The sequence below is a fragment of the Ahaetulla prasina genome, chromosome 11 (assembly GCF_028640845.1).
Source record: "Ahaetulla prasina isolate Xishuangbanna chromosome 11, ASM2864084v1, whole genome shotgun sequence".
Taxonomy (NCBI): Eukaryota; Metazoa; Chordata; class Lepidosauria; order Squamata; family Colubridae; genus Ahaetulla; species Ahaetulla prasina.
Genome location: NC_080549.1, coordinates 13,084,486 through 13,109,191, shown reverse-complemented (window position 1 = coordinate 13,109,191; position 24,706 = coordinate 13,084,486). Strand labels below are relative to the sequence as shown.

The following is a 24,706-nucleotide window of genomic DNA, read 5'->3' as shown; positions in this document are numbered from 1 at the left end:
CTGACTCTAAGAATATGGTAATTTTAAGTTTAGGCTGGTTCATGACTGTAACAAATACTGATATGCTTTATTACGGTATCAACACTATTTATACGAAGCTTCCTCTGTCTGCCACAGGCTGCTCGCAACTGCTTGGTCAACGAACAAGGGGTGGTCAAAGTCTCCGACTTCGGCCTTTCCAGGTGAGTTTTGGTGCCGATGGGGCTGCAGGTTGGGATTGTTGCCAAGGTTGAGAAAGGGTCTCTTTTCTTCAATGGACTGGGAGCCACTTGAGTTTCTGGCTCGAGGATTACAGCGTCAAGTTGCCCGACCCAACCTTCTCCTCGCAGGTATGTCTTGGATGATGACTACATCAGCTCCGTGGGAACCAAATTTCCAGTCCGGTGGTCTCCTCCAGAGGTTCTTCTCTACAGCAAGTTCAGCAGCAAATCGGACGTCTGGGCTTTTGGTGAGCAGACCGTGTGAATCCGAATCAGAATAGCGCTGAAAGGGACTTTGGAGGTCTTCTAGTCCAGCCCCCTGCTCAAGCAGGAGACCCTATGCCGTTTCAGTCAGGTGGCTGTCCAGTCTCTCCTTAAAAACGTCCAGTGATTATTTATTTATTTAGATTTTTATACCGCCCTTCTCCCGAAAGACTCAGAGCGGTGAACAGCCAAATAAAAACAACTAGTACATAAATAAGCTTAAAAACATATTAAAAACTAATTATAAACTGGCCAAATTTAAAATTAACACTAAAATAAACAGTCCTAAAACCCCTCTTAAAATTCCCTCAAGCTAGCCCCGCACGGTGGAATAGAAAAGTCTGTGATGGAGCACCCACAACATCTGAAGGCCAGCTGTCCCACTGGTTAATTGTCCTCACTGTTAGGAAGTTTCTCCTTAATTCCAGATTGCTTCTTTCCTTGATCAGTTTCCATCCATTGTTCCTTGTCTTTGCCTGCTGGTGCTTTGGAAAATGAGTTGACCCCCCTCTTCTTTATGGCAGCCTCTCAAATCCTGGAATATTGCTATCATGTCACCCCTAGTCCTTCTTTTCTCTAGACTAGCCAAATCCAACCATTTTTCACGTGTTTTAACATCCAGGACTTTAATCGTCTTAGTTGCTCTTTTTTGCACTTTTTCCAAAGTCTCAACATCTTTTTTTTGTCATGTGGTGACCAAAACTGGATGCAGTATTCCAGGTGTGGCCTTACTAAGGATTTATAAAGTGGTACTTGATAAAGAACCACTTTATAAGGTATGGGCACAGAAGGTGAAGTATCGGAGGGAGAAACCATCATGGCCGACGAATGTAATGACAAAATATTCTTGGCCACAGAGTTTACCATTGATAAGGCTCCCAGAACAGACATGGGGGAAAAGGTGGTTCCAGTTCAATCATTTGGCACCCAGTGGTGGGATTCAAATTTTTTTTACTACCGGTTCTGTGGGCGGGGCTTGGTGGTCGTGGCATGGCTTGGTGGGCATGGCAGGGGAAGGTTACTGCAAAATCCCCATTTCCTCCCGATCAGCTGGGACTCGGGAGGCAGAGAATAGATGGGGGTGGGGCCAGTCAGAGGAGGTATTTACTGGTTCTCCGAACTACTCAAAATTTCCGCTACTGGTTCTCCAGAACTGGTCAGAACCTGCTGAATACCATCTCCGCACCCACTTCTGTCAGACTATTTACTGAATCTGCACTACTATTAATCGTCTCATAGTTCCCATCACCAATCTCTTTCCACTTATGACTGTATGACTATAACTTGTTGCTGGCAATCCTTATGATTTATATTGATATATTGACCATCAATTGTGTTGTAAATGTTGTACCTTGATGAACGTATCTTTTCTTTTATGTACACTGAGAGCATATGCACCAAGACAAATTCCTTGTGTGTCCAATCACACTTGGCCAATAAAATTCTATTCTTTTCTATTCTATTCTTCTACAGTAAGTGGCCAAAATTGTGGAAACCGTTTGGGAAAAGTGTATTTTCTAAAACTAGCTAGTAACACCACTTTTTGTGAGGAGTAGCACCATAAAATTATATATCAATGGAAAGATAATTTAATCAAGAACGTAATGCAATAACTTTTGTGAAGGATTTGCTATTAGAATAGCGGTTACAGTATAAAGATGAAAAGAGAAACATGTAGAAAAAACAAAGATACACAAAAATTATCACCATAGTAAAAACGAGATATACAAAACTTATCACCATGTCAGTTGATACTTAGTTGGGTAACCTTTAGCATGAATTACGGCCTTACAACGTCTTCCCATGGAGTGAACCAAGTCTTTTAGTTCTGCAACTGTTATCATGTGAAACCAAGATTGAAAGATGGCTTCTATTAACTGGGTTTTATTGCTGGGTCGCTTCCGACTAATAAGATTCTTTAGTCGGCTCCATAGATTTTCACTTGGTTTATCCCAGCAGTGGAATAGGATTATCTTGAAACTCCAGAAAAAAGTGGTGCTATTAGCCATCAAACCTCAAAAATACACTTTCCCCAAAAGGTTTCCACAATTTTGGCCACTACTGTAAGTGGGCAAGAGATTAGATTCCAGGAATTTTGTCCCTCCAGTTGTAGCTCCATGAGAAAAACACCTCTCAAAATGAAGGGGATGTAAGTAACATAATTGCACCTGACAATACAGGTAGTCCTGGATTTACGACCATAACTGAACCCAAAATTTCCCCAGCTATAAAAGACAGTTGTTCAGTGAGTTTTGCCCCATTTTATGACATTCCTCGCCTTCCAGGTCGCAAAAGGGGATCACATGACCCCGGGGTTCTCTAACCATCATAAATATGAACCAGTTGCCAAGCATCCAAATTTCGATCGCATAACCCTGGGGATTCTGCCATGGTCGTAAATGTATAAAATGGTCGGTGCCACTGTAACTTTGAAGGGACACTAAATGGCCATAAGTCGAGGACTACTTGTATGGTTTTTGTCCCTTACACACAACTGCATTTTGGGGAAGAGACTGAAGACTTTATAATACCTTACCACTTTATAATGCCTTGGTTAGGCCACACTTGGAATGCTGAATTCAGTTTTGGTCACCACGATGTAAAAAAGGTGTGGAGACTCTAGAAAGAGTGCAGAGAAGAGCAACAAAGAGGATTAGGGGACTGGAGGCTAAAATATATGAAGAACGGTTGCAGGAACTGGGTATGTCTAGTTTAATGAAAAGAAGGACCAAGGGAGATATAATAGCAGCATTCCAATATCTCAGGGGCTGCCCCAAAGAAGAGGGAGTCAAGTTATTCTCCAAAGCACCTGAGGGTAGAACAAGAAGCAATGGGTGGAAACTGATCAAGGAGAGAAGCAACCTAGAACTAAGGAGAAATTCCCTGACAGTTAGAACAACTAATTAGTGGAACAACTTGCCTCCAGAAGTTGCAAATGCTCCAACACTGAAAATTTTTAAGAAGAGATTGGGCAATCGTTTGTCTGAAATGTTTCCTGCCTAAGCAGGGGGGGCTGGACTAGAAGACCTCCAAGGCTCCCTTCCAACTCTGTTATTCTATTCTGTTCTATTTTACTTTGTGGTCCAGAGGCCAGGAATCTTATACGCAGAATTGAGTGGCATTTCAGAAGAGGTTAAAACTCGCAGTGGTGCTCTGACCCCGTGTTCTGTGATTTTTTTTTCACCATGGATAGGTGTTCTGATGTGGGAGGTCCATGCTTTGGGGAAGATGCCCTACGAGAGGTTCACCAACAGCGAGACCACCGACCACGTCATCAAAGGGCTGCGTCTCTACCGTCCCCAGTTGGCCTCTGACAGGGTCTATGCCATCATGTACAGTTGTTGGCATGAGGTGAGATTCCGTCTCATTCGTCCCAGTGCTGAGGAGGAAGTATGAGGAAATATCTCTTTGCTGAAGGGGGAGAAGCAATTTTCAAAGGCTCCAGTGTTGGAAATTAATGTTCTCGGATGCTTCAAAAGGGAAATCATTGTCAACCTGTCACTTTACGCTTCTGTTGTGCAGTGACAGATTGCCATGAACTGTGGGGAAGGGAGATAAAGAGAATGTCAGGTTCCAAGTAATACATCCAGTATTAAATCCCACAATTTAAATAATTTAAATAATTATTGGGATTTAATATTAGTGGGATTTAAATAATTTAACAATGGATTCTCTGCCCTACTGACCGGCTGCGTGGGCGTGGCCAGGGGCGGGACAGCACTCTGCCAGTCAAAACGGGGTGCAGGAGGGGTGCACAACGCCCCCTTGTGCCCCATTTGGGGCCTGGATGGCCTCCTGCACCAACCTGGAAGTCAAAACGGGTCGTGGGGGGACTTCTGGGAGGGGTAGGGTGGGGTGGGCGCAGCCAACCAGAGGTGGGATTAGCCGGTTCTCCGAACTGGGCAAAATGTTAACAACCGATTTGCCCGAACCGGTGCGAACCAGCTGAAGCCCATCCTGTTCAATAAGAACTCTGAGGCAGGCAAATTCGTCAAAGAACATTTTATTGGGACATATCAAATTGGCATGTTCCTGGTGGAAAACCGGTTCTAAGTTCCCTCTGGTTTTATACCCAATGAAAATAAAATTTTGTCACTCCCCCCCCCCCCGTCTTCAGTCACATGGTCCAGTCAGCATACAGTCCAGTTGCTAGGTGACCTCAGTCTCCACCTTTCAAACATCTGCACCAACGTCCTTAATTCCCAGCAGAAAGAATTTTATTTAGGCTATAACACCCCCAGCTATCTCTGCACCCCACTCCCTGGCCCCTTCGCTCCAGGCTGTGTCAGCCTTGAAGCAGTGAGAGGATTGCCCTACCTAGAGAAAACTGCCAAAAAGAAAATGGCCATAGTTCAACCAACTTTAGGATTGACAGAGGGAGATGCTTGGGAAATCGAAAGTAGAGACTGTATCGCCTTGAGATGCTGCCTCAAGGTCATCCATATGGAAGGAGGGAGCCACATACCAAGCTGCACTTTTTTTTTAAAATTTGAATTTATATTCCGCCCTTCTCCGAAGACCCAGGGCGGCTTACACTGTGTTAAGCAATAGTCTTCATCCATTTGTATATTATATACAAAGTCAACTTTTATTGCCCCCAACAATCTGGGTCCTCATTTTACCTACCTTATAAAGGATGGAAGGCTGAGTCAATCTTGGGCCTGGTGGACTGACTGTGATGAAAACCATCTTGCATGGATTCGACTGGTTAAAGTGGGATGGGCAGCGAGGGACATTTAGGGGTGGGAAAAGTAGAACTTAGGAATTTTGGGGCACAAGTCTCAGTTCTTGCTATGCGCTATTGCAGTGTATTTGATCGGTAATAAAACTATACCTTCCTCAACAAATGGAGCCAAGGATCAATTCTGGCTAGGGGTTTATGTTGTGGCCCGTCTGACAGTTATTACATCACGAAATATGCATAAATATTTGCATGGAATATTTTGTTTGGAGATGCACTGTGGGTGAGTTTAACAGTTTAACAGACTAACAGAGTTGGAAGGGACCTCGTAGGTCTTCTAGTCCAGGGGTCTGCAAACTTGGCTCTTTTAAGACTTGTGAACTTCAACACCCAGAAATCCTCAGCCAGCTTTGCTGGCTGAGGAACTCTGGGAGTTGAAGTCCACAAGTCTTAAAAGAGCCAAGTTTGCAGAACCCTGTTCTAGTCCAACCCCCGTCCAAGCAGGAGACTCTAAATATCTCTAGGACCCTTACATTATTATTACTGCTGCTGTATTATTTAGTTTTAACACTTCTGTCTAGATTTGGATTGGGAAGTCTCTTCAGCAAAGGCTGTTTTGTGTTGAAGAAAACCAGCCTGGTTGGGTTTTCATACAGGCATTGCCCAGTGGTGGGTTCCACCTATGTTCATTACCGGTTCGGAACTGTGATTGTGCGGGCGTAGGCGTGGCGCTTCTGCGCATGCGCGGAACCTTCTGTGCATGCGCAGAGCATCCATGATAATGTCCGTCCGGGTGGGCAGAGCCTCCCACCACTGGCATTGCCATAAGACCATGGAGTCTCCTTTAAACTGAATAACATTCACGGTTTGGATTTACCGCTTTGGGCTAAGCCAGGATGTCTGTGTTTGATTTTGGCTTAAGCTTGCAAACAGCTGTTGTGGCTTGTAAATCCTGCCTTTCAACTTAGTGCCGAACTGTGAATTCGGTCTCCTGCAGGTTATTTAACAAACCATAATCAGCAAGTGTTTGGCACGGTGGGGTGTGCGAACCGCTATAGTTCACAGACGGAGTGAGGCTCTAATGTACTCCTGTTTTACAGGTGGTTCTCAACTTATAACCATTTGTTTAGTAACCCTTCAAAGTTACAATTGCACTGAAAAAAAAGCAACTTATGGCTGTTTTTCACACTTACGACCATTGCAGCATCCCGATGACCTGTGATCAAAATTCAGACTTGTATTTATGAGGGTTGCATTGTCCTGGGGTCACATGATCCCGTTTTGCGACCTTCTGACAAGCCAAATCAATGGGGAAGCCAGATTCACTTAACAACCGTGTAACTAACTTAACAACCGAGTGATTCACTTAACAGCTGTGGCAAGAAAGATCGTAAAATGGAGCAACATTCCCTTATCAATTTTAATTGGGGGTTATTTATGAATTTTAGGGTTTTAAATTGTTTTAAATTTCGGCCATTTATGTAATATGCTTGGTTTTAAGTTTCTGTTTTAATGTGTATATTGTGGGGTTTTTATTATTTGGCTGTACACCGCCCTGAGTCCTTCGGGAGAAGGGCGGTATAAAAATCTAATAAAATAAATAAATAAATAAATAAATCAACTGTCTTGCTTAGCAGCAGAAATTTTGGACTCAGTTGCGGTCGTAAGGACTGTCTGTATTCCATGTTTGATATCCCCTTCAGGCTTACGTCAAATGCCTGATCTTCGGACCTTTCGTTGTGAGCTAAAAACATATTTATTCATTCAAGCAGGACTGGCATAAATAGTGGTTTTTAAATTGGGGTTTTAATAATATTTTACATTTTTAAATCTTTTAATTATCGGCCATTTAGTAATAGTTTATTTTAATTTCTTTTAATTGTATATACTCTGTATTTTATTTCGGCTGTACACCGCCCTGAGTCCTTCGGGAGAAGGGCGGTATAAAAATTTAATAAAATAAAATAAATAATAAATAAATAAACTTCTCTCTTTTTTTAGACGTTCCACGGAGAGGGGCCTTACCTTTTAAGCGCTTGAGAGAAAGGGTCCCTCGTCGATCTCTTTTTGAAACTATTTTATATCAGCCATTTCCTCCCTCTCTTCTTTCTTCCAGAAAGCAGAAGAACGTCCAAGTTTCCAAGTCCTCCTTGGGCAAATCATGGATTTAGCGAATGAAGATGTCTGATTCCCATCGGTCACCCTGTGTACATTTTCCCCTGTGAGTTGTTGTCATCATGTTCTTCAGTTTGTTGAGGAATTGCTGAATGGACATGCTGGAAACCAAAATCAGCAAAGAAGGCAGTCGCAACCAAAATAGTTCGATCGATCGAGAACTGCCTCCAAGTCGCTTTTCACTCACCTTTGCGTTTGTCTTCGAAGCCAGCCAAAACTAACAAGACAGCAAGTACGGTAGGTTGTTTTCCTATCCAGCAGGATAAGCTTCTCCCCACTGAAGTGCGATTATCCCAGTCCCAAATCAATTGGAAAAAAAACCCAGCATAAAATTGTCTCTCCTCATTTCTAATCCCTGACCCACTTCAGCCTCTGCCTTCCCTTCACGATCGTGGGTGCGAAAGCCTCACAGATTCTGCCCACCTGGAGATTAACCTTGGATTACAGGAAAAATCCTGCTTAGTGCACGATAGGATGAGAACTCCTGTTGGAACGGAGCAGAACGGACTATGATTACAGGCAAAATGACAAGAGGCTTTTGATGTAGGAATGCCTAGCTCGAAACAAGATAATGGGATTTAATAAACTTCGGAGAATGCATCGGTTGCAAAACGTCTTGTGCAGCGATGGATAAAAAGTGGAAAGAAGCGAGAGGAAAAATGAATTGCATTTCATGAAGAGAAAATAAACTCGTTTCCTTCATCGCCTTTCTTGAATCCTTGTTGACTTGTTCCCTCGGTGCTTCGCTCATCGTGAAGATCTGCTTTTAATTTTTGTTTACTGTAGATGTGATCCGACTAATCTTACGGTCCCAAATATCTTCTTCCCCAATAAATCACATTCGACATCCTGAAAAATTCCTCCGCTCGCACAAACCGAAGCTTGGGAGTCTTACTGTAGAACTCTTCAGATAATCTTTTTTTTTTTTTGGGGGGGGGGAATTCCCTTTTTTTTTAGAAAGCACAAAATGGATAAAACATTGATACAGGAGAAAGGATAGAGCAGTGCAAACACGCGAGACTTCACATCAGTGGTAAAATGTAAAATTTGTTACTACTGGTTCTGTGGGCATGGCTTGGTGGTGGTGGGGTAATGTGACTGGGTAGGCATGGCCAACTTTTTTTTTTACTTTTAAAAGCATTTTTTTTCTCTTCGGCTGAAGAGGTTGTAAAAAAATGCTTTTAAAAGGCTCTGACAATCCCAGCTGAGTTGCCTGATCATCAGCGGTTTTTCTTTTCTTTTAACAGCATTTTTTTTTTGCCTTTAAAAGAAAAAAATAACCCTCTGATGACAGGCAACTCAGCTCAGATCGTCAGAGGAGCCTTTTGAAAGCATTTTTTTACCACCTCTTTGGCCGAAGAGGTTGTAGAAAAAATGCTTTTGAAAGCCTCTGACGATCCCAGCTGAGCCACACGATCATCAGAGGCTTTTTTTTTTTGGCCGAAGAAAAAATACTTTTAAAAGTAAAAAAACCCAAAAAACTCTCCGATGATCGCTCAGCTGGCCATGGTGGGGAGGGGAAGGATTTTTGCTACTGGTTCTCCGAACCACTCAGCGCCATCGCTATCGGATCAGGCGAGCCGGTCCGAATCAGGAGCATTTCACCCCTGCATCACATCCAACTAGCGATATCTGAAGTCTGTTTCGCTCTGAAGCAGTGAGAAAATAGAACAGAGAAGTAGTTAACAGGAAGGGGGGGGAAAAAAAGAATTTGCCACAGGATGTGTTGTAGACTGAACTGCTTTTTTTTTTTTTTTTGGCAAGAGATACTACGCAGATTTTGAAAACAAGCTCACAAAATTTAGGCTTCCAGTTATTATTGGTACTTATAAGTTTTTTCCCCCACCTCCCTTATTCTATCAATTTGTTCTCTCTCACCTGAATGGAAATCCTGTTCATTTAAAGCTGGTAGGTGAGCTATAAAACTGAACAATGCACAGAGGCACCGTATGCGTAGAGAATATGTAGACAACATGCAAAGTCAAGGCTGTTTTTTTAAATTGCTTTACAACGCGGTCTATTTATTCCTGCAACGGGAGGAGACGGTGACTTGAGTAACTCTGTAATGTTGCTCTTAACACGGTTAAATGGAGGGTTTATGTCCTTCAGTGGTGAAATCAACTTTTTTTTTACTGCCGGTTCTGTGGGTGTGGCTTGGTGGGCATGGCGGGGAAGGATACTGCAAAATCCCCGTTCCCTCCCCACTCCTGGGAAAAGGATACTGCAAAATCTCCATTCCCTCCCCACTCCAGGGGAAGGATACTGCAAAACCCCAATTCCCTCCCCACTCCTGGGGGAAGGATACTGTAAATATCTATCTATCTATCTATCTATCTATCTATCTATCTATCTATCTATCTATCTATCTATCTATTTATCTATCTCTATCCATGTATCTCTCTCTCTCTCTCTCTCTCTGTATCTATCTATCCATGTATCTCTCTCTCTCTCTCTCTCTATCCATGTATCTCTCTCTCTCTCTCTCTCTATCTCTCTATCTATCCATGTATCTCTCTCTCTCTCTCTTATATATATATAAATCTCTCTCTCTCTCTCTCTGTATCTATCTATCCATGTATCTCTCTCTCTCTGTTATATATATATAAATCTCTCTCTCTCTCTCTCTCTGTATCTATCTATCCATGTATCTATCTCTCTCTCTTATATATATAAATCTCTCTCTCTCTCCCTCTCTCTCTCTCTCTCTCTCTCTCTCTCTCTATATATATATATATATATATATATCTCGAAATCTCTCTCTCTCTCTCTACATCTATCCATCCATCCATGCATGTATATCTCTCTCTCTCTCGAAAACTACAACATAGTAGGGTCCCTGTAATTAGATTGCGTTGGCACTCGCTGAGCGAGTACCGCTCCAACACTGGAGAGGGCGCCCAAACGCCTGATTTCCTCTTTAAAAAAAAAAAAAATTCTCCCTCCCGGCCCGTCTTGCCGCTTCTCTTTCTGATTGCTCCACCGGAAAACGGAAGCGCGCGCGCGGGACCTCGGACCGGAAAAAAGAAGAAGAAGCGGGGCTGCCGGCGCGCATGCGCGGAGGGGCCGGCCCCGGGGAGGCACGTGAAGGTCGCCCGTCTGCCCGCCCGCTCCGTCCATCCATTCAGCCGCCCGCGCTCTCCTCCCACTTCCAGCCGGGCCCGGCATGGACCCGTCGTCCGTCGCGGGGGACTTGGGAGCCGCCGTCAACGACCCGCAGCTGCAGCATTTCATCGAGGTGGAGACGCAGAAGCAGCGCTTCCAGCAGCTCGTGCACCAGATGACAGAGCTGTGCTGGGTAGGGCCGGCGGAACTCCCTGCCACTAGAGCGGGAAAGGTGGAAAAAGGGGAGGAGGAGGAGAACACTCCCCCCGCCGTTAGTACAGGGGGGGTGATGGTGGTGGTCTTCAACTTACGACCGAGCGATCGAGCCCCACATTTACTTACGTTGCTGAGTGAGACATTGGCGAAGGGAGTCGTTAAGTGAAGCACTGCGGCGGTTAAACGAGCAACGTGGTGATTAAGTGAATCCGATTGCCCCCCCCCTTCCTTTCATTGACTTCGCTTTGTGAGAAGGTTGCCAAAGAGGATCACACGTGACTCCAAGACCTGGCAAACCGTCATAAGTCTGAGTCAGCTCAGCCAAGTAGCTGAGTTGGGGGGGGATGGTGGAGACGCTGCTGCAAAGGTGGAAAAACGGGCATGTCCCTATTTTCAGCGCCGTTGTAACTTTGGTCCTTAAACGAACCTTTGTAAGTAGAGAACTGCCTCTATCCCAAAAGGTTCTTTATTATTTTTTTTCCAAGAGGCAACAGGACTTTCTGGGTTTGTTTTTTTTTTCTTTGAGGATGTTTCGCTTCTCATCCAGGAAGCTTCATCAGCTCTGACTGGATGGTGGGGAACGGAAAGATTTATGCTCCTTGCGGACATTCTTTCGTTCCCCACCATCCAGTCAGAGCCAAAGAAGCTCCTTGGCTGAGAAGCGAAACGTCTTCAAAGAAAAAAAAACCAGAAAGTCCAGTTGCCTCTTGAAAAAACAAAGCACCTTTAGGATAATCGCGACCTGGATGACTGAGAGTCTCCATAGACAGAACTACATATAATTCCACCCCCCCCCTTCAAAGGACACTCTCCACTTGATTTGTCCCCATTGGGGTAAGGGAAGTAATGGGGCGCTGGAGCCATCGGTGCTTTCCTGGAGCTTCCTTCCCGACCCCTGCACTTCTGTGGTATCCCCCAAAATGTGGGCTGCACCAGCTTTGAGCAGGCTGGAATAGAGCCTCCAGAGCCAGGAGCAGTCTCCTAGGAGTCGCGGTGCTGCTGGCAATAATCGGGTGCTTCTATGGGGAGAAGAGCTCTTAGCTTCGTGCCAAGCAGACTTCTGGGTGGCATCTAGGAACCAGGAAGCTGCATCGAGTGGCATTCTTATACATTTTGTATTGGGAGCTCTTGGCTTCCCATATGGCCTTTATGTGTATGGCGTTTCTATCCACACTTTTCTTTGGAAGGCTCAAAGCAGCTTCGAATGGGTTTTTTTTTCGCCCCTAATTGGATTCACTTGACAGCCCTGTTAAAGACAGCTCAGGCTGAGCCAGCGGTTCAGGGTCATCCAGTGAGTTGCGTGATCCAGTGGGTCTACCTCGGATCTGTGTCTGCCGCCACATCACACTACTAAAAACACGAAGCACCATGTCAGCATCACCGATCCGACTGTGAAATCCACTCTTGCTTCTCTCAGCAAAACAAGGGTTACTTTCACCTAACAATATCATCCAATCTGCTTGTCTGCTGGTTTGACGCCCAGCTTCTGCGCTTGAGTTGGACATGCGTGTCATTTTAGTACAAACCCAACATTTGTGACAAGTGGCTATCTATCTATCTATCTATCTATCTATCTATCTATCTATCTATCTATCATCTATCTATCTATCTATCTATCTATCTATCTATCTATCTATCTATCATCTATCTATCTATCTATCTATCTATCTTTCTATCTATCGTCTATCTATCATCTATCATCATCTATCTATCTCTATCTATTCTATTCTTACATCTATCTCTATCTTTCTGTATATATCATCTAGCTACCTACCTACCTACCTTCTTTCTATCTATCTATCATCTATCTTATCTATCATCTATCTATCTATCTCTAGCTTTCTATTCTTTCATCTGTCTATCTCTCATCTTTGTCTATATATCTATTCTATCATCTATCATCTGTCTATTTCTATATCAACTTTATATCATCTACCTACCTACCTACCTTTTATCTTTCTGTCTGTCTGTCTGTCTGTCTCTGTCTGTCTGTCTGTCTGTCTGTCTGTCTGTCTATCTATCTATCTATCTATCTATCTATCTATCTATCTATCTATCTATCTATCTATCTATCTATCTATCTATCTATCTATCTATCTATCTATCATCTTTCTGTTTATATCTATCATCTATCATCTTTCTGTCTCTATCTATCTATCTATCTATCTATCTATCTATCTATCTATCTATCTATCTATCTATCTATCTATCTATCTATCTATCTATGTCTTACAAATTGTGCATGTTGCGTTTTTTTTTGTGTGGGTGGAAACGAGTCTGGGTACAGTTGGCAGCAATTTGGATAGGCTGATAAAAATAAATAAAAAGAAAGCCAGATTGATGTATTTGCTAGTCCCGGGTCTGAGGTCTGAAATCGTGGGTTCCCCTCGCTGTTGAATGACTTCTCTTTTGTGACACTTAAACAGGAGAAATGCATGGATAAGCCTGGCCCCAAGCTGGACAGCCGAGCTGAGACCTGTTTTGTGAACTGTGTCGAGCGCTTCATTGACACCAGTCAGTTTATTCTTAACCGGCTGGAGCAGACGCAGAAATCCAAGTCGCCCTTCTCCGAAAGCCTCTCTGACTGAGCGGAAGGCCTTCAGCGGTGCTGTTTTCTTCATTTGAAAAAGGAGGACGCTGTTTTGAATGGAAGAGGAGGAGAAACAACGGAAGGGAGGATTTTTAACGATGATAAGCTGTGAGGGAGCTTGGCCCCCACGTTTGAGATGGACTTCAGGGCTTCCTGGTCACCTAGTCTCGTTCCGGTGTTTAACATTCCCACTGGGCGAACATTAATAACCATGCAACATCCCACACTTGCTATTTAATCCCGGACTTCTGCTGTCCTAGATTTTAATTATTTTTTTTGTTTTTTTCTTCCCCTGGATAATGGGAGCTTCCTACCAGAACGGTGGCTTGACTATCTTTACCTAGCGGTAAGGTGAAGAAAGCACACCCCTTGAAACTTGAAAAAAAGGTTATTTTTGAGATAAGGGGACTTGGGTGGCCTCAGATACTAACGCAGCTCCGGGGAAAAGTAGCGGTGCAAACGTGCCTTTAAAACGGTATCGTGCATAAGCACGACTCTTTCAAACCACCCAAAGGCCACTTGCTTGAATTTGCAGCCGAGTCGACCTTTGTAAAAACGCAGGTGGATCTTGCAAGCTGGACAGAGGAGCACTGGGGGATTAATTTGCAAAAGGGTGCCAGTAAGAGACCCATGATCTTACATGAGGTGTTTTTTCCAAACCTACCTCGGCACGGCAGAAAGAAATGCCCCCGCCCACCCCCGCCAAGACGTGTGGCTGTTCAAAGGAGTTTTCGCTCGCGTGGTCATGTATGTCTCTTGCCAAGTGCAAAAATCAATCTTGACTTTCTACATCGAATTCCTTGCCTCCCGATCAGTGGAATAAAACATCAATTGGATGCATTTTAAACACTGTCGAGTCGGTGGTCGTTCCTTTTAGTTCGCCGTAGTTCCGACGCAGAGGGGATACTTTTAGTAGCCATTGCATGGGTTCTAGACTAACCTTCCTAAAAAAAGTGTGGCTCTTGAAGTGAGTTAAGATTTAAATTCTGGACTTGGCATCAAGCTGAGAATGAGTCCTGGTCCTTCATAGCAGGGGTCTCCAACTTTGGCAACTTTAAGACTTGTGGACTTCAACTCCCAGAGTTCTTCAGCCAGCTTTGCTGAGGAACTCTGGGAGTTGAGGAACTCTGAGGAACTCTGGGAGTTGAAATCCACAAATCTTAAAAGTTGCCAAGGTTGGAGACCCCTACTTCATAGGACTAGAATGCTGTGCTACTAAGCATTCTTATTTTGCATTCAAGTCAAATCTTGTAATTGACTATTGCTGGCCAAGTCATAAAGCAAGCAATCCACGAAGTGGCTAACCATTGGTTTTCATTGCTCCTGTGAACCAGTGGTTCAGTGGCTAAGATGCTGAGCTTGTCGATCGAAAGGTCGGCAGTTCAACGGTTCAAATCCTTAGCGCCGTGCAATGGGGTGAGCTCCTGTGACTTGTCCCAGCTTCTGCAGTTCGAAAGCATATAAAAAATGCTGGTAGAAAAAATAGGGACCACCTTTTTTGGGAAGGTAACAGCGTTCCGTGCGCCTTGGGCGTTGAGTCATGCCAGCCACATGACCACGGAGACGTCTTCGGACAGCGCTGGCTCTTCGGCTTTGAAACAGAGATGGGCACCGCCCCCTAGAGTCGGGAACGACTAGTACATATGTGTGAGGGAAACCTTTACCTTACCACTGACTGGGAATGATGTATGGCTCCAAGAAAGTTGCAGCGTTTGCTGGCCTTTTTACCAAAGATCATGAAATGCCAATTTCATTGACGGCATTAAAGTCATTTGATGTGTGAGACGAAGAATTTTTGGAGATATGAATGTAAATAGGAGAAGTTTTCATCAGGTTTTCGCGATAAATTATTTCACTAGCTTTAGACGTATCTAACTGTTCCAGATTCCAGAGGGATTGCTACGTTGGTCTGCCAATAACTGATAAAAGAAAAATACAGACTAAAACATTTCTCTTGCAACTGACACTTGGTATCCTAAAACCCGACTTGTGCTAAATGTTTATTCTGTGGCGATCTCTACAATTTTACGAATTACCTCCACCAGACTTGTTTAACTATTACGATGTTTTTCTCTTTTTCATAGTCTTATCTATGGCCATCCAAGTAGCTTTTGTTTTTTAAAGTTTTTTATTTTATAAACAAACATTTAGTACATCCATCATTCCTTCCGTGTGACATCTCGGTATTTTCTTCATGGCTCCATCTTTTTGTTGTTTTTTCTTTCTTCACTTCAATTTCATCTATTACCATTTTTTTCACAGGCACAGTATTCTAATTATTCCTTTCTTTTACATAATTACCCGTTGCTTATCTGTCTTTTTTCTAACAAATGGTAAAATTGATCCCGTATCTTAAAATATTCTGAATCCTCTCTTTCTTTGATCATCGAAGTCTATTCATTTCTGCACAGTAAATTATTTTTAAGTAATTTCAGAAAATCAGAAAATTATGAAGGAAAAATAGTCCCGCTTTCCAACAATTCATAAATGCAATCGCTAAATTTACTAACCTTCGAATTTTTTTAGAAGGGAGATCTTGGTATATGGGGAATGGGAGTGGTTTCCCCCCCAACTCTGAACATGGTTAAATTTGGCTGATTGAGGGAAGATTCTCAACTTTACCTGACTGCCATATTGTAGCTCCCAAAACTGACATTACAGAATATGTATAAAAGCTGTTTTCTAGAAACAACTAAGAATACATTTTGGGTAAATGATTTGATGGAACTGAGCTGAGTACAAATGGAACAAGCTGGGAACTTGGAGGCAGCCTTTGTTATCACAGATCAGAAACTGGTCAGGACCGGTATCCCTGACTTATACCGGTTTGGATTAATGGTATCACTTTCTAGTCCAAAGTCCCAATGTTTAGTTTTCCTAAATCTCTGTTGTGACCCAGGCCCAAGTAGATAGTATTGGACGCAATCAGTTCAAAAACAGACTATTACAACAGCTGAGAATTAACTCATTTTCAGCGTCCTCCAAACTAAATCAAAGTAAACTCTTCAGTCTTATCATCAACCTTAGTCTAATTAGGCAAACTGCCAAAGGCTTTTCTTGGCAAAAGTTCAAAAACGGAAGAGGCCGACAAGAAATAAATGCAGCAAGATAAGGCTATCAACGTTGTTTTCCGGCAAAGAGCCCAAACGCCGTTGCTGGTCTTTTAAGCCTTATGGGAGGGGCCAATCATCTCAACTTTACTCCTGAGTTGTCCTCTTTGCTTTAGCTGCTCTTGCCTTCTGGCAGCTCTTCGCTTGTGTGCATTAGGAACAGGCTCTTCCTGTTCCTCTGCCTCACTACTGTCAGCCTCTGGAGTCCTGGCCCCACCGCTGCCTCTGACGCAGAGCCCTCATCTGGGCCTTCCCCAGCCTCCAGGACTGGCCCATGTTCTTCCTCAACCTCATCGCTGTCCGACTCCGTTGCCAGCTCCGCAGGCTGCTGGTGGACCACACAACAATCTCCAAAGGAACAACAGTCTATACAAGTCACTTTTCTACACTTAAATGGCCAATCACCCACCTTACATTCTGTGCCACTGCTAGAATGCAAAACAGCAAGGAAAGGTGATTTAGGAATTTACTCCAGCGATCAATTGCCAACACAAAAATTAGATGGCAGTACAAGTCCATTCCTGGATGTGAAAATAAGGGACTGATACATTTTTTTTTAAAGGAAAAAAGAAACAACAAACCAAAGAAACACATTTGAAAAATACTCCTTTAATAACGCTTTTAAAAGTCACATTTTACATTTGCAACATCCCTCCTAGTCGTATAAAGAAAATATTTTATTTTTAAATAATTTGTAAAGCTTAAGGCAAAGCCTAGAGGAGGCTTTGTACATTCAAAAGGCAGCAGAATACTGTAGTGCAGGGGTCTGCAAACTTGGCTCTTTTAAGACTTGTGGACTTCAACTCCCAGAATTCCTCAGCCAGCTTTGCTCTGGGAGTTGAAGTCCACAAGTCTTAAAAGAGCCAAGTTTGCAGACCCCTGCTGTAGTGGATTCAGAGAGCAGCTGTAAGAGAGAGAAAAATGGAATCTTCAGGGTAAAAAAATAATAATTGGGAACACATTTCAATAGACCTGTTGCTTATTTTTCGTTTAAAGAGCTAAATAATCCCTCTTTATGGTTACTCTTTCTTCAACTGCTTCGACAGCCATTCCACGTCTCCGTGGTCATGTGGCTGGCATGACTCAACGCCCAAGGCGCACGGAACGCTGGTACCTTCCCACCCAAGGTGGTCCCTATTTTTCTACTGGCATTTTTTACCTGCTTTCGAATTGCTAGGTTGGCAGAAGCTGGGACAAGGAACGGGAGCTCACCCCGTTACGTGGCACTAAGGATTCGAACCGCTGAACTGCCAATCTTTCCATCAACAAGCTCAGGGTCTTAGCCACTGAGCCACCACGTCCCTTTAGGCTATCCATAACATCCCACCCACCACCAATCCCATCCATGTACACAAAACTTGACTTGGCATGCTCTTTTCCGGAAGCATGGAAAGAAAGCCCTGCTAGTCTTATCAGCTTGAATCTAATAGGACTACCACCAAGTACGCTCCTGGTATAAAAACACTTACATTGTTCAAGAAATGATTCCCAAATAGTTCTGCATTGCGGGGGGAAAAAATTACTCTGGAGAGAAGTAATAACCATTTTAGAAACTTCCCGAAAGAACTTAAAGCAGACGCCTTCAAACTTGGCAGCTTTAAGACTTGTGGACTTCAACTCCCAGAACCGGTAGTAACAAATTTTACATTTCACCACTGCTTCAACTCCCAGAGTTCCCCAGCCAGCAAAGCTGGGAGTTGAAGTCCACAAGTCTTAAAGCTGCCAAGTTTGGGGACCCCTGGCTGAAAGGATTTGTAATCAACCTTAGCTTTCATAAACATTGACTGTCTTGCTCCTCTGCTTTCTCTGTCCCTTTCGCTAAGTCCTCTGAATCCAGGAGAGGCTGGTGAAGCCCCGACCGGTTTTTTTCTCCTCCCTCTCTCCACGAAGCCCCCCGTACATCTTCCCGCTTATATCTCAGGGAGACGGGCAGCAGATCCACCGTGAAAGCGACGTCTCTGAAAGCGTGCAGGAGGAAGATGCCCAGCACGATGGTGAGGAAGCCGCTGATGGTGCCCACAATGTTCATGAGGACCAGATGCTGCCACTCTTTGAACAGAATGGCGGAGCAGGTCATAACGGCCGTGGTGAAGAGGACGTAATAGATGGGGGTGACCACGGAGGTGTTGAAGATGTCCAAGGCCTTGTTCAGGTAGTTGATCTGGACGCTGACGCAGATCACCAAGCTAAGGAAAAGCATCCAGCCCAGTGGTTCTCTCCAGACGGCCTTGCCAGCGAACAGCTCTTTCAGGGCAATGCCCAAGCCTTTGACGCAAGCGACGGAAAGCGAGCCGACGGACGAACAGATCAGGATATACACCAGCACATTCCTCTGCCCGTAGCGAGGTCCAGCGACGAAGATGAGAAGAGCCGAACTCGCCAGCACGCAGGCGGCAAAGACGAGAAATCCTGCAAGAGGAAGGAAAATAAAGGAGTCGGACGCTTTCGTGTCTCGGACGCTGCTGCTGTTGTTGAAGTTACAACAAAGCCTTGAAAAAAAAGGGACCTTACGACCTGTTTTTCATGCTTATAACCATCGCAGCATTCCCCCTGGGCGCGTGATCCAAATTCCAACTTTTTGTGATGACCCCGGGGCGTGGCACAAAGGCAACACAGCCAGAGAATAAGTATGAGTCCCTTTATTAGCACCCACTTTGCCCCCGGCGTCCCGTTTACTCTCCCACAAAACGGTAACAGCCGTTGAAGATACTCCAGTCCAGGCGTTATAAACAGAAAACTTCCAACTATAAATCCAACAAGGAAAGCTAAGGTAATTAATCCAGCAGGGCAAGCAAGATAAGGAGTTCCAGAAGTGAAGCAGCACGGCAGTAAATCAAACCAGTTGGGATGATGCTAGGAACCCAGATAAAGCAATTTAACACGAGATGAGCTCAGTGTTTATTCCCGACAACTGCCCCTCCCATTTGCCTCTCCTTTAAACTCCATCCCCAGGTGTGCCTTGTGAAGGGAATCGGGGCCGTTTCCTCCCTCGGAAGCCATGGAACCCACATTACTCTCTTCTCCATTTTTCCCTGCGTGCCCTAGGATGAAAAGGGGGTGGGCCTTGGTCTTCATCTGAACCCCCTCTCCCTTGTACTACCTCTCCTTGCTCTGCCCATAGCCTGACTTTGCCCTCCACAGCCAACGGAGCCACTCTCTTGTTCTCTGTCAGCTGCTCGTCTTCTCCCTCGGATTGATGGGGGTATGACACTTTTGGCAACTGGCATGTATTTATGACGGTTGCAGTGTCCCGAGGATCCCCTTTTGTGACCTTCTGACAAGCAAATTCCATGGGGAAGCCAGATTCACTTAAGAACCGTGTTACTAACTTCATAACTGCAGTGATTCACTTAACGTCTGTGGCAAGAAAAGCCGTAAAATGGGGCAAATCACACGCAACAACTGTACCGCTTTGCAACAGAAATTTGGGGCTCTATGGCGGTCATCATTCAAGGACCGCCTGCGTAGGAAACGGGCTCTCTGTACCTGGATCTTTCAGTTTCTCCAACATGGAGTCCAAACTGGCCACCGTTTCCTCTTGAGGAGCATGGATCACCATCACAGTGGATCCCAAAACGCACAGGAGGCAGCCGATCTTTCCATGGATGTTCAGCTGCTCGTTCAGGAAATAGGAGGCTAAAACCGCACTTTAGAACAAAAGGAACAACAAGATTAGTTTGACGAGAAAACACAGCAGCTACAGAGAGAGTCCTGGACGTTAAGGAGTCATCTCTGAGATGTCTCTGACAACATGAATTTGAGCGCTAGCACTGATGATGCTCCCTAGTTGGGTCATGAAATGTCTGCAAGAAAGCAGCTAAGCTCAGAGAGCACCAAAGACCCCATTGTTGTCCTCCCCCTTTTCAAAACCCTCTGCCTTCTAGCACTGATGATGCTCCCTAGTTAGGTTGTGAAACGTCTTCAAGAAATCAACCAAGCTCAGAGAGCACCAAGGACCTCACAGCCTTCCTCCTCCTCCTCCCTCTCTCTACAAAACCCTCTGCCTTCTAGCACTGATGATGCTCCCTAGTTGGGTTGTGAAAACAACCAAGGTCAAAGGGCACCAAGGACACCTCCTTTCAACCCCCCAGCTGCAAATATTCTCCTTTATAACAGGAACTTACCTGACCAAAACGCTAAGGGCTCCTAGAGGAGTAACCAGCGTGGCTGGGGCGAAAACATAGGCCGCAAAATTTGCAGCTTCTCCAATCCCCACTGTAAAATAAAAACAACTCGTCAGAAGTGCAAAAAAACGACAACCCTACCCCTTTAATAATGCAATTCAGTCGTTGCTTGTTCTGAGTTTGATCCAAGGTTCGAATCCCTCATGCCGCATAACGGGGTGAGCTCCCGTTCCTTGTCCCAGCTTCTGCCAACCTAGCAGTTCGAAAGCACGTAAAAAATGCAAGTAGAAAAAATAGGGACCACCTTTGGTGGGAAGGTAACAGCGTTCCGTGCGCCTTTGGCGTTGAGTCATGCCGGCCACATGACCACGGAGACGTCTTCGGACAGCGCTGGCTCTTCAGCTTTGAAACGGAGATGAGCACCGCCCCCTAGAGTCAGGAACGACTAGCACATATGTGCGAGGGATACCCTTTTTAGATAGACTCCTCAGTTGTGATTTGAAATATTTAGACTTCCCCCCCCCCCAGGATACAAAGTGGGTTGGTACCACAGCATCCATTGGGTGGCGGTAAGGAGCAAACAACTAAACTGACAACCTGAAGCACATCCATGAAGTTTCCGTTGTGTGTTTTGTGAGGGGTCTCCAACCTTGGTCCCTTTAAGACATGTGGATGTCAACTCCCAGAATTCATGAGCCAGCAAAGCTGGTTGAGGAACTCTGGGAGTTGAAGTCCACAAGTCTTAAAGTAGCCAAGGTTGGAAACCCCTGTTCTAGATTGATGTTGCCCCTAAAATACGATAATATTTAAATGGTTTGGGAATCATGTTTGTAGATTTAAACCATGCAGTTAAAAAACGAACGGTGGTAGATGCAAGCATTTCGTATTGACTCTTCAGTACCAAAATTACAACAACACGATTAAAAACAACATAGATCGTAGAGAGAAATCTCAAGATATACTTACTGGATATTAATCCTCCCCACCATAGCCCCTCTCTCAGATACGCATGACCTCCCAGGCCTAGGGGGGAAATAAGCGATCAGAAACCGAGAAAGTGGATCACATAAAATAAGAACTTAGCCTGAGAAAAGATTCAACAGTTCTAGGAGAGTAGGCAGCAGTATCCACTGGGTTTAAAACCAAACCAAACAGCATACGACTTTTATCTTAGAAAGTTTTCCTGAAGATAAGCACAAAAGTGTGTGTGTGGGAAGAGAGAAAGCAGATAAAAGTTTAAAAAAAACAACATCCAAAATCAAGATCAGATCCAGATCCAATTTAAAATGAAAGAAAATGCCCATTATTAAGTAACATCGTAAAATCTACGTCCAAAGAGACACATGCTGTCCCAAAAGTGCTTTTTCAAAAAGGCAACTGGACTTTCTTGGTTTTTGTTTTTTTTCCTTTGAAAATATTTTACTTCTCATCCAAAAAACTTCTTCAGACAACACGCTGTCATTATTTTTTTTGATGAGCAGACACATCCGTTTTTTCAAAACAGGTTACCATATTTTTCAGACTATAAAATGCACCGGAGTATAAGACGCAACAAGATTTTGAAGAGGTAAACAAGAAAAAAAAAAGGGTTTGCCCTCCCCAGCCCCCAGGAACACTCTGCAGGCCTCCCAAGCCCTCTGCGCATCCCGTTTTTGCGATAAATGGGCCTGTTTTTTGCAAAAACGGGATGTGCAGAGGGTTTGGGAGGCCTGCAGAGGGCTCCTGGGGGCTGGAGAGGGCAAAAACGCTAGTTTTTGTGAAAAACACCCCCATTTTTATCCTCCCAAACTCCCCATGCGTCACATTTTTGCCCTCCCCAGCCCCCAGGCCTCCCAAACCCTCTGCACGTCCCATTTTTGCAAAAAACGGGCCTGCTTTTGGCAAAAATGGGACGTACGGGGCAGGGTTTCGGAAGGCCAAAAATGGTTGTATTCGGTGTATAAGTCACAGCAACATATCCACCCTCTTTGTGAGGGTGGGGAAGTGTGTCTTGTACTCCGAAAAGTACAGTAATTATATACACCTCCCCAAATGTCAGGAATCATGCTTTTTGAATTCCTCAGAGCAATTCATTCTCTTAGCAAACCCTCAGGGCCCAAGAGGACTACAACTCCCGACAATATTTCAATTCTGACCAGCTCCAGATCCTAATCCTTACCTGCTCTGACGGCCCCTCGGCCACTCAGGCGGAGAAGTCCCTTCTTCTTGAGGATAAAACTACTTCCAATAAATAGGCTGGAGGTGATAGCCAAACCCACACCAATGTAGAATTCGTAATGTCCCGGGACGGTCCCCATCTGAATTGTTTGGAAGGGAAAAAAAGCCGGAGAGACATCAGAGCTATCCAAAAAAATAAAAAAAATGCTGTCTTAGATCTTACGAAAGTGACTCTTTAATTCATCATCCCAGTCATCCACCCACGTCCGAGATAAATCTACGTGAAAAATATGCTGAGACATGAAGCTTCTCTATTGCCTAATGATCGTTCGGGGGTGTGGTAATTTTGTGAAATATTCTGGTTTAGGTTTACAGAGCGAAAGTCGCCACAAGGCGTTTCCACGATGTAATTTAAGGTGTGTGTGTGTGTGTGTGGGTGTGAATTTCCCAAGGTCAAGGATCCTTGGTTCCAAAGCAGCAGAAGGAGTCGGGAGAAAGGAAGTGGGCTGTCCCTTCAATATATGAAACTATCTTCAAGAATAAATATAAGGCCCATGCAAATCGTCTCCAGTCCTCTCTTTTAATCATCTCTCCTTTCTGTCCCATTTGAAATCAGAATTGGGTAGCAGTGAAGGGTCGGCCTGGCCACTCTGACATTACAAATACTCCAATACAAGAGAATATTTGTAGTTTAGGATTGTGGAGTCTGCCCTGAGCTTGGTTATTTGCTTGTGGACATTTCATTACCCAACTAAGTAACATCATCAGTGCTGCGGAGTGTGGGGCTTGCCTTGCTCCTTATTTATGTACCTGTCGGCGCTGGGTGTTTTGCCCTCGGTATTTCCTTGGTTACGCTCATGTTTTCTGCCTGTCGTCTGGTATTTAATCTCTGTTTAATCTGTGTGATGTTAGTTCCTGCAGAGGTGTGTCTGCTCTTTTTGTTTCCCTTCTTAGCTTTTTCATTCTCTCTTTTGAATATCGTGGGCAAATGTGGTTTAGCTCCATGGGTCTGTTGATAGCGGATTTGTCTGAAGGCCAGGCTTATCTCCAGAGGCTGTGGGTGCTCCCTCACTAGAAGATCTCAGGAGGAGACCGGACAGCCATTTATACAGATTGATATAGGGTCTCCTATTTGAGCAGGGGGCTGGACTAGAAGACCTCCAAGGTCCCTTCTAACCCTATTACTCCAAGGACTCTATATTCTTAGACTATATAAGAATATACATAAATACATACATACATATATATGATAGATAGATAGATAGATAGATAGATAGATAGATGAAAGAAAATGTATTTGCTGTCCACAGAGAGAGAGAGAGAGGGGGAGGGAGGGAGGGAGGGAGGGAGGGAAGGAAGAAAGAAAGAAGGAGGAAGAGAGATAGAAAGGAAGGAAGAAAGTAAAAAGGAAGGAGAGAGAGAAATAGAGAGGAAGGAAGGAAGAAAGAAAGAAAGAAAAAGAGAAAGAAAGAAAGAGAAAAGGAAAGGAGAAGAGAAGAGATTCTATATTCTTAGGAATACTTTCCACAAACCATGGTTGAACCAACAAGAGGACCTTTCAGGCTGTCAGTCAGTGGGTCTCATCCCTCAACCTGGGCATCCCTCCTTGCCTGGGCACGATGGGTATTGTAGTCCAAAGGAAGGCTCCAGGGGAAGACCGAGTTTCCCTTCCCACGTTGTCAATCAACCTCACCCCATCCTACCTGCGCCACCCCACCCCACCCCCTTCCCCCTCCATCACTGGATGTTTTTAAGAACATCACTGGTCTAAATCGCTATAGGTTCTTCTTCTGCTGCTGCTTGTTGCGCAGGGGGCTGGACTAGATGACCTCCAAGGTCCCCTTCCAGCTCTATTTTACTCCATCGAGAGTTATTGCCTTCCCCCCCCCCATACAGAATGACCACGACCCCCTCCCCCCTTTCCCAACTCACCCCAAACTTAAAGAGGACCCCCCTCCCCAAAAAGAGAGGGAAAGCCGAGGAAAGCGAGCGGCTCCGGCGCTGCCGATTCGGGCTGCAGGCAGCGCTGATCTCATCTGCGGGGGAGACAAGCGACGAGCATGCGCAGAAGATCCCCTCCATATCTT

The 24,706-nt window shown here is 44.5% G+C and overlaps 3 protein-coding genes across 8 annotated transcripts in view; 2 read left to right on the top strand and 1 right to left on the bottom strand.

The window, feature by feature from the left end:
• The window catches only part of BTK (Bruton tyrosine kinase), a 31,556-nt gene extending 23,349 nt beyond the window's left edge, over nucleotides 1–8,207 (top strand). For 4 of the 5 annotated variants that reach the window (XM_058154597.1, XM_058154598.1, XM_058154599.1 and 1 more), the window contains exons 16-19: nucleotides 118–182; nucleotides 330–448; nucleotides 3,658–3,815; nucleotides 7,262–8,206. In XM_058154597.1, the coding sequence (XP_058010580.1) occupies nucleotides 118–182; nucleotides 330–448; nucleotides 3,658–3,815; nucleotides 7,262–7,333 (414 nt within the window). In that variant the 3' untranslated portion in view covers nucleotides 7,334–8,206. Of the gene's footprint in view, nucleotides 1–117; nucleotides 183–329; nucleotides 449–3,657; nucleotides 3,816–7,261 lie in introns of all 5 variants that reach the window. The other variant, XM_058154602.1, reaches the window with a different exon arrangement.
• A 2,133-nt stretch (nucleotides 8,208–10,340) lies between these two features.
• TIMM8A (translocase of inner mitochondrial membrane 8A) lies at nucleotides 10,341–14,078 on the top strand. Its single transcript, XM_058196915.1, has 2 exons — nucleotides 10,341–10,615; nucleotides 13,065–14,078. The coding sequence occupies exons 1-2, from the start codon at nucleotides 10,484–10,486 to the stop codon at nucleotides 13,224–13,226; spliced, it is 294 nt and encodes a 97-aa protein (XP_058052898.1). The 5' UTR covers nucleotides 10,341–10,483; the 3' UTR covers nucleotides 13,227–14,078.
• Nucleotides 14,079–16,926: 2,848 nt separating this feature from the next.
• Nucleotides 16,927–24,684, bottom strand: LOC131183845 (magnesium transporter NIPA2-like). Of its 2 annotated transcripts, none has more exons than XM_058154567.1 (6): nucleotides 24,552–24,684; nucleotides 22,621–22,759; nucleotides 21,429–21,485; nucleotides 20,463–20,553; nucleotides 19,825–19,985; nucleotides 16,927–18,747 (listed from the first exon to the last, which is right to left on the bottom strand). In XM_058154567.1, the coding sequence occupies exons 2-6, from the start codon at nucleotides 22,757–22,759 to the stop codon at nucleotides 18,110–18,112; spliced, it is 1,086 nt and encodes a 361-aa protein (XP_058010550.1). In that variant the 5' UTR covers nucleotides 24,552–24,684; the 3' UTR covers nucleotides 16,927–18,109. The 2 variants fall into 2 exon arrangements, with proteins under 2 accessions (XP_058010550.1, XP_058010549.1); XM_058154566.1 differs by having other exon boundaries at nucleotides 22,621–22,802; nucleotides 24,552–24,665.
• Nucleotides 24,685–24,706: the final 22 nt, after the last annotated feature.